This window comes from Capricornis sumatraensis, chromosome 3, assembly GCF_032405125.1.
Source record: "Capricornis sumatraensis isolate serow.1 chromosome 3, serow.2, whole genome shotgun sequence".
NCBI classification, from domain to species: domain Eukaryota; kingdom Metazoa; phylum Chordata; class Mammalia; order Artiodactyla; family Bovidae; genus Capricornis; species Capricornis sumatraensis.
Genome location: NC_091071.1, coordinates 19,621,277 through 19,634,835, shown reverse-complemented (window position 1 = coordinate 19,634,835; position 13,559 = coordinate 19,621,277). Strand labels below are relative to the sequence as shown.

Genomic DNA, 13,559 nt, shown 5'->3' with positions numbered 1-13,559 from the left:
AAGTTTAATTGATCCATCACTATACCCAGATAAATAGAGATGGCCATGGCATCTTTCTGCTCTTTTATTTTACAAAGGGAATGATGAAAGGTGGAAACAAACAAGAAGAAGCATGGATAAATCCATTTGTTAAACAGTTTTCAAATATCAGTTTTTCGGTAAGTATGTTTTCTTAGCAACCTCCTCCCCTTTTAATGGTGGTTCATAAACTTACCCTAATTTCATTTTTTTGTTTTCTTTAATTGTTCTCTGAGTCGCTATGAATATGCTGAGGTTAGAATAAAATTTTCCATGAATTATTTATTTTTATAGTTACAGCTAAAAATACTGATCACATATTTTCTTTTATTATTTTTTATCATGTGAGGCAATGAAAAATGAGGTTTTATGATCCACTTAAATTTCACAAATAAATAAAGTAAAATGCTTCACTTTTATTGTCGTTTGCAAGTTAAGGTCAACTGACAAGCTACTTTTTTCTTTTTCAGAGAGACTCGCCAGAAGAAAACGTACAGAGCAATAAGATGGACCTTTCTGGAGGTGAGAAAAAATTAAATCAGCTTGAGTTTCATATTCATCATTGATAGGGAGACTCACCTGTGGCATAATCCAACTGAAAGAGCATTGACCTCAACCAGGAGAGGGAGCTCTGGGTTTCTGCTTCAGTGTTCTATTCTCTTTGGCGTACATTAGAATGTGGGGATTATGCGATTTGGTGTGCCTTTTAAAGTATAAATCACTGTGCAAATCTAAGCTAATGGTACTGCTGGTCTTAGGTTACTGCAGATTTAGTCCTGTCAAGAATAAGTTATCCAGGTTGGGTGAGACAGTCTTTCTTAATTTAGGGAACACTTTTTACAAAGGCCCAGATACAGTGACAGAAGCATCTGAAGCCATATTGGAGAAATGGCAAGTAGTTCCCTGTAGTTGAAGAATAGATAGAAACTGACTGTGGTGGTGGGAATGTGCTGTTAGTAAAAGCTGTTCCTAGGTGGATTTGCTAGAAAACGAGGTGAGGGCTAAATCATATGGCACTTGGGTGTCTGAGCTTTATTCTGAAAATAAGAGATTAAAGAATTGTAAGCAGGAGAATGGAATGATTTGGATTTATGTTTTAGAAAAATAATCATGGCTGTAGATTGAAAATCTTGGGACAGAAAACATTGGCAGCGAAGGAAGACTGAAAGTTACTAAGCATAGCAAACCAGTTAGAGATTTTGTTGCTGTAGCTGGTGAGAATTTTCATAGCTCTTAGCTAAGACAGGTGGTGGGGAGAATCGTAATTCAGTGGAGATACAGGGATCAGAATCAGTAAAAGTTGATAATTTGTTTGAACCAGTTTGTTAGAGAGGATGAGCACAAGGGTATGGTAAAAGATAATTCCCAGCCTTCTTGTCTGGACAGTTTTGTAGGTGATAGTGTTACTGGTTCAGTCTAAGTTCAGATGGAGGAGAGGGACCATATAGTAATTTGAACAGGCAAAGTTTAATACAGATGTGAAGAATTACTGTTAGACTGATGAGGGATTGGCTAGGAAGAGATAGTAACAGGACCTCCTAAGAATATACGAATAGCTGATACAAGAAGTAACCTAGAGACTAAATTGTAAAAGTCAACTTTCAGCAGCTTAAAAATGCAAAAAGCGAAGAGAAAGAAGGAAACGGCCTGTGCAGCTAACAGATAGATGAGCGATAGGTAACACGCAGAACTGTTGCTAATTAGGTGAATGGTGAGAGAGGCCACTTCTGCTTTCACCTTTGGATTCTTGCTGCGTCCTTTTAGGGTGTTGTCTCTCAGTTTGCTTTGTACCTGAGTCTTCAGTAACCACTTCTACCTTTCAGTTTGGCTAGCTACTTTTGGATATCTGTGGTAAGACCAGTTAAGCGCATTATTACTCTTTTCTTTGCTGTGAAATGAGTTCTTGACCAGACAGTGCTGTGAGGAGTGATGGATAAGGCCTCTGTGAGACCATGGATGGTAAGGGGGGAAAAAAAAAAATCCATATCCAGAATATGTGTCTGTTCCTATGAGGACAAGGCCCTGCCTCCCGCATGACTCACTGAATGGCAAGAGAAGTTGCTGGGATGCTGTGTTGTTGGGACTTGCTGGCAATTACCCTTCTAGGGCACTGGGACAAGCTTCTCATGGAGGGCTGTGTCACCATAGACACTGCTACAGAGCTGCTTGGAGGTATTTGGGAATGGTGGGAGAAGCTGGCCTCGGGTGAGGCTCACCACCCTGAACTGTGAGGGTAGGGCACAGGAGAAGCTGGAAGCACTGCCAAAGCCTCCAAGAGCAAGTAGGCAAAACTTCTGCCTGCAGCGTCTCTCCAGTGCCCCTTGCTGATAAAACCTCAGTGCCAGTTGGCAAAGGAAGAAAATGTAGAGCCCAGATACAGTTTCAGAGAGCAGTCAACAAGGGTGAATTTGGAGCTGAGACACAAGAAACCAGTAACTGCCATTATTTGAGATAGGAAATACATAATAGGTTGGATAGACAAGGTTGCTGAGTTCAAAGTTGCTATGAAAATCATGTGGTGATATCCAGTAACTAGTAAAAAAAAAATCTGGGTGTGGAGCTTATAAAAGGTAGGGCTGGAGATAATAAGTGTAATTAATTAGACATTAATGGTAGTACAGCTTCAAAAATAGGTTGTGGAGGGAATTCCCTGCTGGTACAGCGGTTAGGACTCTGCGCTTTCACGGCCATGGGCCTAGGTTCTCTGGTTGGGGAACTAAGGTCCTGCAAGCTGCGTGGTGTGGCCAAAAAATTTAAAAAGTTTAAAAAAAGGAGGGGTTGACTAGAGGCTTAGAGTGATAGACCAAAGACAAAGTCCAGGGGCAAAAAATGGCATTTAAGGAAAGATATCAGGAGAAATGGAACAAGTGATTGTCCTGGTATGGATTTGACCCTGGAGGTTAGGAGGAGTGTCACTGGTAACTTAGCCAAGGGCTAAGGGCCTTCTTATACGATTGGTCAAGGGAAAGCTGCCACATTTGGAGCTCAGATGGTTTCTGAAGTGATGCCGAATGGAGGAATGGTTTGGGAAGAGGATATATCACACTACCTTTTTTAAAAAAGATTTTATTAGGTAGGCAAAAATAATGTGGATTTTTAGGAAAGAACAACTTAGAGATTTGAGAGAAAAGTTGCCTAGGTTAGATGTCAAAAGTGAGGAAAAGAGTTGAAAATGGCTATCTTGGATGTTTCAGTGAATTAACAGAGAGAAAGGGAACAGGAAAGAATTTGTTGCAAATGCTTATTGAAGAATACTTTCCTTTTGGTGGCTCAGACAGTAAAGAATGTGCTTGCAATGCAGCAGCCCCGGGTTCAGTCCCTGGGTCGAGAAGATCCCCTGGAGAAGGGAATGGCAACCCACTCCAGTATTCTTGCCTGGAGAATCCCATGGACAGAGGAACCTGGTGGGCTATAATTCATGGAGTCACAAGAGTCAGACATGACTGAGCGACTCTACTTCCTTTTGTTAAAAATTTTTCCTTTCCACTTGCCTAAAATGAGGGTGGTAAAGGTGGGTGTGTCATGGTGGCAACAGCAGCAGCTCTCTCAAAGGAGGACAGCAGTTGCAAAGAAATTGTGGGTGAGATCTGAGGATGGAGCCTAAGGAACAAGGGAATGGACTGCAATTTTAACAAGTTGAAAACCAGGGTCTCAAGTTTGTGTGACTAGGAGAGCAAAGACACTGCCTCTGAGCCCCATGAGATCGAAGGGCAATATCGTGCTTGGTTTTTCCGGTTAGAAGTGACGAAGGGGCATTCAAGTGACAGTGCCCAGCAGGTGGTTGAAGATGTGCCACTGAGCACAGGCGTCAGGTCAGAGTAGACGTTGGTATTTGAGGGTCACCTTGATGGTGAATAAGCCTAAGGGAGGCCAGTTTGAAGAGAGTTGAAAGACTGAGACCTTGAACATACTGAGTATATCCCAACATCAAAGAAACAAAGAAGTGGGCTCAGCTTGGAGAGAGGAGGACTCCGGACAGGCATAATATGGTAAGGATGTGAAGTTAGAGCTTTGTTTAGGATGGTAGCCTGGGAGCTGGCTGTGTCAAGCACAGATTGTTGCTAGACACAGGGATACCATGAGAGGAGGTCATATTTATTGCAGAAAAGTCAGTGAGGAGAGCAGAGCAAGCCCTTAGGGAGAGGAAGATCTTTCCCATCTGCTGAATGGGGTGATGATAGTAGAGTTATCAGCATTAAATGAGAATGTATGTTCACAGCAGTGCCTGGCACATTGTAAGCATCTGCTGGGTGATGGTTAGTCACGGTGCTGTTCCTGGTGTTTGTTACTAGAAACTGTGTTGTTGTTATAAAACGAAGCAGATTTGAGATGACCAGCGATATCTTACCTTTCTCTTTACTAGTCTGTTGTCAAGTTATTTGGTTCAATAAAATAATAGTGTCTGCTAAACCTAACTTGTGAGGAATGTAAGGCTTATTAAATGCTACTGCGTTTTTCACATGTCAAGGCGGAAGTCATTTTGGTTTGGAAGTATTTCTCTTTCTATTGTAAATTTATCTGAAACTAAATAGGTTAATTCTCTGCCTACTTGATGACATAATTTCCTGCATTTGTTAGGAATGTTACAAGACAAACGAATGGAGATAGAGAAACATAGCCTAAATATTGGTGATTACAATCGAACGGTCGGGAAAGGCCCTGGTTCTCGGCCTCAGATTTCCAAAGAGTCTTCCATGGAGCGCAGTCCTTATTTTGATAAGGTAAGTTGTCTGTCTGTTTTCTGTCTTGTTTTACCCCTGTGGCCAAGAAAGCAATACACTTCATAGCATAATTTCTCATTAATAGTTTAGAACATTTAATATAATATGAAGTGCTCTGACCCAGTTCCAAATATTACTGGGCTTGTAGTTCACTGTCCTTTTATGTCGCAGTTGATTACAGGGATTGTATTCATATTTTCCTCTTAACCCTGTAAAATATGTTTGGTTCTTTTTGTGTGCTCTAGAATTAACACTAATCTGATCTCTTCTGTTCTCTACCTGTTTCCTGTTGATGCTGGAATGTCATGTGACTTCTCTCCTGTTGCTGCAATGATTTCTCCCTTCCACTTGTTTGCTTGGCTGGTGTTGCACGTCTTTCTGTCTGTCCAATCAGGATGGCATTGTAGCAGATGAATCCCAAAACATGCAGTTTATGTCCAGTCAAAGCATGAAGCTTCCCCCTTCAAATAGTGCACTACCTAACCAGGCCCTGGGCTCCATAGCAGGGCTGGGTATGCAAAACTTGAATTCTGTTAGACAGGTAAGTCCACACGTGTATTTCAGGCTCTCTGTTGATTTGTATAAGTAATAAGAGCTCTCTTACATGTAGTTGCTGTGTTTAAATCAGAATTACAGTGTGTGGTAATGGGATGTTAGTCCCTAAAGGATCCCAGTGTTATTTGGTGGTGGCGGTTTGTTTTTGTAGAATGGCAATCCCAGTATGTTTGGTGTTGGAAACACAGCAGCACAACCCCGGGGCATGCAGCAGCCTCCAGCACAACCTCTCAGTTCATCTCAGCCTAGTCTCCGTGCTCAAGTGCCTCCTCCATTACTCTCCCCTCAGGTGAATAAGCTTTTCCATTAGACTCTCTACTGTGTTTTGTGTATTCTGAGCTTGAGTTTCTTTTATCAACATAGTTAACTCACCACTGTGATCCTCAGGTTCCAGTTTCATTGCTGAAGTATGCACCAAACAACGGTGGCCTGAATCCGCTCTTTGGCCCTCAGCAGGTAGCCATGCTGAACCAGCTATCCCAACTAAACCAGCTTTCTCAGATCTCCCAGTTACAGGTAAGTGGGATAGAATCACAGCCTTATTCAGCGTACATTCGTTGTCTACTGTGAACTCCACACTAGAGTCTGCGCAGAAAGTGTTTTTCAGTAGACAGAGTGGGCATAGTCGTGGCCCTCAGGGAGCTTCTAGTCTCTTAAGTGAAGGCAGATGGTAAACTGGAAGGGCAGGATGTGGTGTGAGCAAGCCCAGCCAAGTCTGGTGTGGCCGTGAGAGTAGGATGATTGGGAAACGTTTACCTGATGAAGTGGAAGTTTGGATTGAGCAAAGGACTGAATTCACCAGAATGGCTGGAGGCCAGCGAGTCCAAACAAGAGATGATACTGGATGAGGCAGGGCGTGTGGGCATCGACTCGATGGAGCCATGCCTTTGTAGGTCCCTCTGCCACAGTCACTCTGCGGCACACTTGTCTGTGATGATGTGATGCTGACGACCTGTTTGCACTTTTCCTTCCAGCGATTGTTAGCGCAGCAGCAAAGGGCGCAGAGTCAGAGAAGCGTGCCTTCTGGGAACCGGCAGCAGCAAGACCAGCAGGTAGATGTGGTCCTTCCCCTTGCTTTGCTCACACTCACCTTAGCTCAATTCCATTGTGACGAGGCAGTTGAAATGCCTGTATTAAAATATAATGGAAAACACTATTAAGTCTTCTGTCTGCCTGGAAGTCTTATTAACTGGTGGACAGTGATTCTTCACCTTCCTGATGAGAAGGAACTGAATTCAAAAATGAAGGGGGGCTCTAAGGTATCTGTAAAGACTGCTCTCCCCAATTTTCCCCAATCATTTTGTCTTTTTAAGGGTCGACCTCTTAGTGTGCAGCAGCAGATGATGCAACAATCTCGTCAGCTTGATCCAAACCTGTTGGTGAAGCAGCAAACTCCGCCATCTCAGCAGCAGTCACTCCATCAGCCAGCCATGAAGTCTTTCCTTGAAAATGTCATGCCCCACACTACACCTGAGCTGCAAAAAGGGCCGTCACCAATAAATGCTTTCAGCAACTTCCCTATAGGTGGGTTTCTCCTTGGCCAAAGCATTGGGCTGGTGCTTGGTGATCACAAGTTGAGCTCTTGCTTTCTGACCTGTCCAGTTTTTCTCTCGTGAGCGCCACGTGGTTCTTTAGCTGCTCCATCTCTGAGTGGCCACACTTCTTCTAGCATTAGCCTCTCTCCTTACTTCAGGAACGTCTCTCTCTGTTCAGGAAAATTACACATTCCACGAAGCCCATGCTCCGTTGGTGCAGTGGTAAGAATCCACCTGCCAGTGCAGGAGATGCAAGAGACGTGGTTCGATTCCTGGGTCAGGAAGATCCCCTGGAGAAGGAAATGGCAGCCCACTTCGGTATTCTTGGCTGGGAAATCCCACAGACAGAGGATCCTGGTGGGCTGCAGTCCATGGGGTCAGAGAGAGTCAGATGCTCGTTTGAAATGAGTTAGCATGACATATATTTCTTTTTAAGACTCAGATATCTTCATTATAGGGTATGAAGGGGAGGGGAGGACTGAAATTATTACAGCACACCAGAGGAATTTTGAGCTTTGCTGCTTTGTAGAAATAACTTGGAACCGTGACATCTGAAATTTTAACTCTTGTGTAAACGTTTACAGTAAATTACTGGCATGAATGTAAAAAATAGGGATGAGAGAAGAAATTGCTTTCATCGCGTTTACATTTGCTTCCCCCCAACCCCTCTCTTCTTATGTCTCCAGGTTTTTTGTTCCCTCTGGGAATTTCAGGTTTATTTGTCTTCTTCCTTAGGTCGTCCCTTTTCTTCTTGTGCCTTTGAATATCTTTTGACCTTTGATCATTCGCACCCTGTTTGTTTTCCTATTTCTTTCTCTTTTGTAAACCAGCTTCTTTGGTTACTAGCCCAACTTTGTTGAAGATGTTCAGTTAACTAGCATGTTCTGGGCTGTGGGCGGAGGTTGGGCCTGCTGTTATCCCTGCTCCCATTTCATGTTGGCTGGACCTGATACATAACTCAGCTCTCCCTGGTTTCGTTATGGACTCAGCTAGGACATCGATGGAACTAATGGCACCCCACTCCAGTACTCTTGCCTGCAAAATCCCATGGATGGAGGAGGCTGGTAGGCTGCCGTCCATGGGGTCGCTGAGTCAGACATGACTGACCGACTTCACTTTCACTTTTCACTTTCATGCATTGGAGAAGGAAATGGCAACCCACTCCAGTGTTCTTACCTGGCAATCCCTGGTGGGCTGCCGTCTGTGGCGTTGCACAGAGTCGGACACCACTGAAGTGACTTAGCAGCAGCAGCAGCAGCAATCTTTTTACATTCCTTTGTCTGTTTGGTGAATACCATAGAGGCCATGTCCTCCCAGAGACAGCAGTATGGTGATAAAAGAATACTCAGGTGTACATTGAGAGGTTTTGGTCTCACTAGTGAAAGGAAGTGACTCTCACTGTGTGATTACATACTGAGCATATAGATTGGGCCACTGAGGAGATAAGTTTCTAAATAAGCACTTTCTATCCTGGCCAGCCTCAGAGCAAGAGACTTTCCCCTGATTAGGAAGCCTGCTTTAACCCAGGCAAGCGCCAGTGTGGTTGTCTAACTCAGGCACTGGCAAACTACAGTCCATCGGTCAAATTTGTCTAGCTGCCTGATTTTGTAAATAAAATTTTATTGGAACACAGCCATGCCCTTTGGTTAATGTATTTCTTAGCTGCTTTTGTGCTACAACAGAGTTGCATAAAGACACTCAGACCGTGTGACCCACTGAGTCTAAGAGATTTACTGTCTAAACCTTCACCTGAAAAGCTTTCCGCCTACTGAGTCTAAATGGTGAGTCCAGAGGGCAGTAAATTTAATTACTTTTTCCAAATAGGGGTAATATTAGCGAATTTATATTATTAAAGTTTTAAGTTTGACCTAGTATCACATGGACTCTCCACCAGACCCAGTATCTAAAAACCATTTATTTTGAAACTTTAAAGAACCATTTGGATGTATTAAACAAAGATTCTGGCTCTTGCTGAAAAGTTTTCTTTCTTTTTTTAAATTTATTTCCTTTTTTTTTTTTTTTTTGGATGGCATATGGAATGTTAGTGTGGATTTCAGCACTGGAAAGATTTAAGCAGAGAAGTAATAGAACCTCACATACTTTTTAAGAACTCATCTTGACTTACTTTTCATTGTGTGCCCATTTATATGCTTTTAATTTCTTACCCTGTGCATATTTCAGCTAAAGAAAACATCTGTCATCAATTCTTTTTTTTTTTTTGGACTCATTGCATGACTTGTGGTATCTTAGTTCCCAAACTAGGGATCAAACCTGTGCCCTCTGCAGTAGAAGCAGGGAATTGGAAAGTTTTCATTTTTAACGAGCATCTCAGTTATTCTGTAGATGATGGTCCCCAGGATCACACTTCAGGAAACACTGGCTTAATGGTCAGTGACTAAGATAGAAATTTCCATCTTTGTTCCAAGAGAATATCTAAGGCCGATATGTGTCACAAGCAAATCAGGTTGCGCCTTGCGATATAAGCGTCTTGCCCTTAGGTACAGTCCTGCCCTTACAGCAGGACAGTTTTACTTTTAAATAACAGTATCCTTTGGTGGGTAAGGCAGTTGAAAATTGTTGTTTATAAGCAAAAGTTAGCAAATGAACACGATCATTTGTAATTCTTCATGCGTGGTACTGTTGGGAAATTTCTAAAGAGATATATTTTAGTAGATAAACAAATACTTGGCTGCCTGAGAATTTAGTTTTCCACAGTTAATGCAAGTATAGTACTGACAGTTTTGTGGTTTAAAAATGTATATTATGGAGTATTACCTAGCTCTTCAGAATTTCTTTAGGTTTAAAATTTTATATTATTGAGTGTTAGCTAGCTCTTTAGAATTTCTGTGTATTACTTTCTCTGGTACCCTAGCCAGGCTCTTTCTTCTGACGACGTTTCTGCGTGACCTTGGCCAGGAGCCCAGAGTATCTGTCCTGCCTGCCTTGCCTTTGTCTTTAATCATTTGGCTGTGCCACGTTTGCAGGATATTTATTAAGGAACATTAGACAGGATTGAAAACATTAGATTAACTGCGTATGTTTTTCTAGAAAATGAAAGTTGTGGTACCAGAAGGAGAATGCGCCATATTTTTATAAAGTGGTTTTTAAAAATTGTCATCTTATTTTTAGGCTTGAACTCAAACTTGAATGTAAATATGGATATGAACAGTATTAAAGAGCCACAGTCAAGACTGAGGAAGTGGACTACAGTGGACAGCATTTCTGTGAACACATCTTTGGATCAAAACTCCAGCAAACATGGTATAAGATACATTCTTATATTCTGACTTTCTAAAACCTGTCAAATACTAAAGTTAGGCCTTATTTTTAAATATATATTTTCATAACTAAATTCTCTTAAGAACCTTTCCTCATTATTAAAAAGTGCTTTATTTATTGAATCTTAGTTAAAATAAAAGACCTTTATTGTGCTGTTGTGAAAAATAGAGGTCAGAGTACACATTTATTTTTTTACTTATTCCCTCTTTAGATGGTCGTTTAATTTTTTACTCTTACTTTACTGTTTTAATGTTCTACTTACCATTTATTCAGTTCAGTCTGACGTAAGGGATTAAAGACTTACACCATTAAAAGAAAACAAAACTTGATTTCTGATAGTTTCATATCCATTCATTTAGTAAATGTTAATGAAATAGTTTCTGCTTTCCAAGAGCTGTGCTCAGCCACCTGGAATAAATAGATTCGGGTGTACATATGTGCATAGAGTTGAGTGTGCAGGTGAAAGTACTTGCCCTGAAGGAGCTCATTGTTTGGTAGCAAAAATAAACGTGTAAACAACTTGAGTTCGCTGTGACAGGTGCTCTGAGAATTAATACATATAAAAGGATAAACAGTATAAGATTGTAACTCCATTGGAAAAGTGAGTAAGGAGTAACAAACCATGGGTGTGGCAGGTCTACAAAGGCTTTAAACAGGGGCTCCTCTGAACCGAGTCTTCGAGAGTTTGCCAAAGGACTGGAGAAACATGGAGAGGGTAACGTGAGAAAAGTTCAGAGACTGGATAGCCTGGTGAGTTCTGCCACACGGGCATGTGTGGGGGTTGACAGCCCAAGCGAGAGAGGGGGAGCAGGGTACAGCCGCAGTAGTAGGCATGGGGCAGTCAAGGAAAGCTTCTGTGCCTGAAAAATCACTCTAAAGCTGAAACGCGTGGCCACCTAAAGGTGCCAAGGCTTAAAGGAGCCAGAGTGAGAAGGAGGGAGACATGAAAAGAGGGAGTGCCTTGAGGGGAGCATTAGAATTAAGGACAGAGGGACTGGGTAACTAACTTCGCTCATTCTGCAAATACACGAGTATCTGTAATGCGCCTCCTGTGTTTATCTCCTTCCTCAGTCCAGTCTTACACCTCACCCTGGGCTCAAAGGTCATTCTCAAGAAGCCTCCTCCAGGCTTTGTGCTGGAATAGCACCTCGTCTGCGTATCTGTCTTATGTTAGTATCCATCTAGGCCTGTCTCCGTCACAGGGAGGAGTGAGTCTGTGCTTTGCTCACCTAGTCCCACTGAGCGCACTGCAGCGCTCGGGGAACCTTTCCTAGGTGAAAGGATGAGTGGACGATAGTGCATTTATTGGTAGAGGAAATGAAGGAAGTGAAACAGGCCTGCTGGGACAGATAATGGCTTGATTTTAGAGTGTGATGTTAATATTTTGGAAATAGCTCAACATGGACAAGCCTAGTAGAGGCCTAGTATTCAGAAGAAAAATCTGGGCTGGAGTAAGATTTGGTATTCATCAGAATGTTGATGTCATGGACATGGACGAGGTTGCCCAGAATGATGGAGCATAGAAGGGAATACAGACAGAATCTTGGAGCCACCAGGAATAAAGAAACATGGAGGAGAATGGGTGGAGAGATAGGATGCAGAGACCCAGAGAAGTGTTTCTACCTTACAATTGTCTGTCTTCTCGTTAAAATAAATTTTTCCATGTCTAAGCCTCAGTTTCTTTGTAAAAATGAAATATTTCCTTCCTTGCACTGCTGTTACAATATTTATCATATTCTCAAGTGCTTGGTATGCTTACCCAGGGCATACCGGGATATAACATGCCTTGTGTAAATGGTGTGTCGTCATGCAGCGTAGGTTTTGAAGTCAGACTTGGGATTTGATCGTAGTTCTTGCATAGTGTTTGCATCTGTGAAGTGGAAAGGAAACAGCGTAAACTATTGAGGATGCGATGAGATAGCATAAAGCTCCTGTCTTCTCTTCTCTTTCTTTAAACTTTTACCTGCTTTTTATCATTTTTTTTTTACCATGCATTTTATTGTTTAATTCTGCATAAACCTGGAATGTGAGCAGTGAATTGTTAAGTTTTTTAGTAAATAGCTTAGACAGTAAATACTTTTATACCTGTATACATAGCAGTCTAATGAACATGTTCTAGTAACATTCTCTTCAGAATAAAGAGGAAGTTGATGCTTTCCCTTTGCTTCGGTGTAAGTTCCTATTCTTCTTTCTTAATATAGAGTTGATTATACAGTATCACATAAGTTACAAGCGTCCAGTATAGTGATTCACAGTTTTTTAAGGTTATACTCCATTTATAGTTATTAAAAATGCTGGCTAAATTCCCTCTAAATTTCAGGTTTCAAAAGGTTGTGCTTTTGTTTTCTAAGCTTTTCAGTCTGTTGCGTGAAGGCGCTTTTCCGTGTTGTAGTCACTCTGGTTGATGACACTGTCATTTTCTCCCTGAACTCCTCCTGTTTGCTCCGTGGTTCTTTTCCTTCTCTTCTATATCTCTTCATCCTGGTGGAGATTTGGAGTCTTCTTCTCAGGCGCATTCTTTTTGTTTGCTTTGTTTTCTGTTTTCTTTACAAAGGGAAATGTTAATCATTTTATTTCTGTTGTTAATATTTTGGTGCAGTTCGGTTTTTTTCCCCTTATAAAAATAAAATTGGGATCTAACTTCATGTATTTTGGGAGTGATCCCCAAATGGCGGGTCTGTGTGTTACGTGCTGTTAGACCCTCACTATTTTGAAAATAATTTTCTTGGAACCAGCATCCGTTTAAACATTCACAGAGTTTCGTGTTCAGATTTCTGGCATCTCTGCGGAATGGAAAGCTCTGCCGGCACCGAGCTCCAGCGCCGTCACCGTCCCGAGCTGAGTGGCTGCTGCCCTGTGCTCACTTGCTCATTCTTCCCACTCCCCTCCCACTTGGATCTTCCCTCCCACTGGTGGAGAAATATTTTTCTATACTCCCTAACCAGAGGATATTTCCCTGAAGTTGTGTTTTTACTTGAGGAAGGACCATGGGATTTTTTTTTTTTCAAAAGGCAGCTTGCTTCACTTGTTTATAAAACCTGGTTGGCCCTACTGCATTTGTAGTTCTATGCCTAGAAAACGGGGGCTGTTTTTCTAATAGTAGCAGAGGAGTGTAGAGATCACTTTTTAAGGGGGAGTGATCTGATCGCAGTATTCAGGCTCACGTCAGAGATGGGCTGGAGACAGGAGAGGCCTGTGGGAAAGGTTTGGCTGGCTGTGATAACTCGCATCACAGTCTTACACGGGTTCTATTTTTATCTCCATCTAGTGAAGCTTAGCGGGCTGGTAAGATAGTTGTGGAGCTGAGAAGAAAGGGCAAAGTCAAGAGAACTGTCTGTGTCAGAGATCCCCAGGTACACTAGTTTCCCTAAAGAACTCACAGAACTCAGAAAAGCTGTAATACTCATGGTTATGGTTTGTTACAGCAAAAGAACACAGCCTAGAGTCAGCA

At 42.0% G+C, this 13,559-nt stretch overlaps 1 protein-coding gene across 2 annotated transcripts in view; it reads left to right on the top strand.

Annotated features, from left to right (window-relative positions):
• The window catches only part of TNRC6A (trinucleotide repeat containing adaptor 6A), a 180,001-nt gene that overhangs the window by 152,654 nt on the left and 13,788 nt on the right, over positions 1–13,559 (top strand). Inside the window, exons 10-18 of one of the 2 annotated variants that reach the window (XM_068969082.1) lie at positions 78–158; positions 489–540; positions 4,597–4,739; positions 5,134–5,280; positions 5,446–5,583; positions 5,682–5,810; positions 6,269–6,346; positions 6,608–6,818; positions 9,959–10,090. In XM_068969082.1, the coding sequence (XP_068825183.1) occupies positions 78–158; positions 489–540; positions 4,597–4,739; positions 5,134–5,280; positions 5,446–5,583; positions 5,682–5,810; positions 6,269–6,346; positions 6,608–6,818; positions 9,959–10,090 (1,111 nt within the window). The remainder of the gene's footprint in view (positions 1–77; positions 159–488; positions 541–4,596; positions 4,740–5,133; positions 5,281–5,445; positions 5,584–5,681; positions 5,811–6,268; positions 6,347–6,607; positions 6,819–9,958; positions 10,091–13,559) is intronic. The other variant, XM_068969083.1, reaches the window with a different exon arrangement.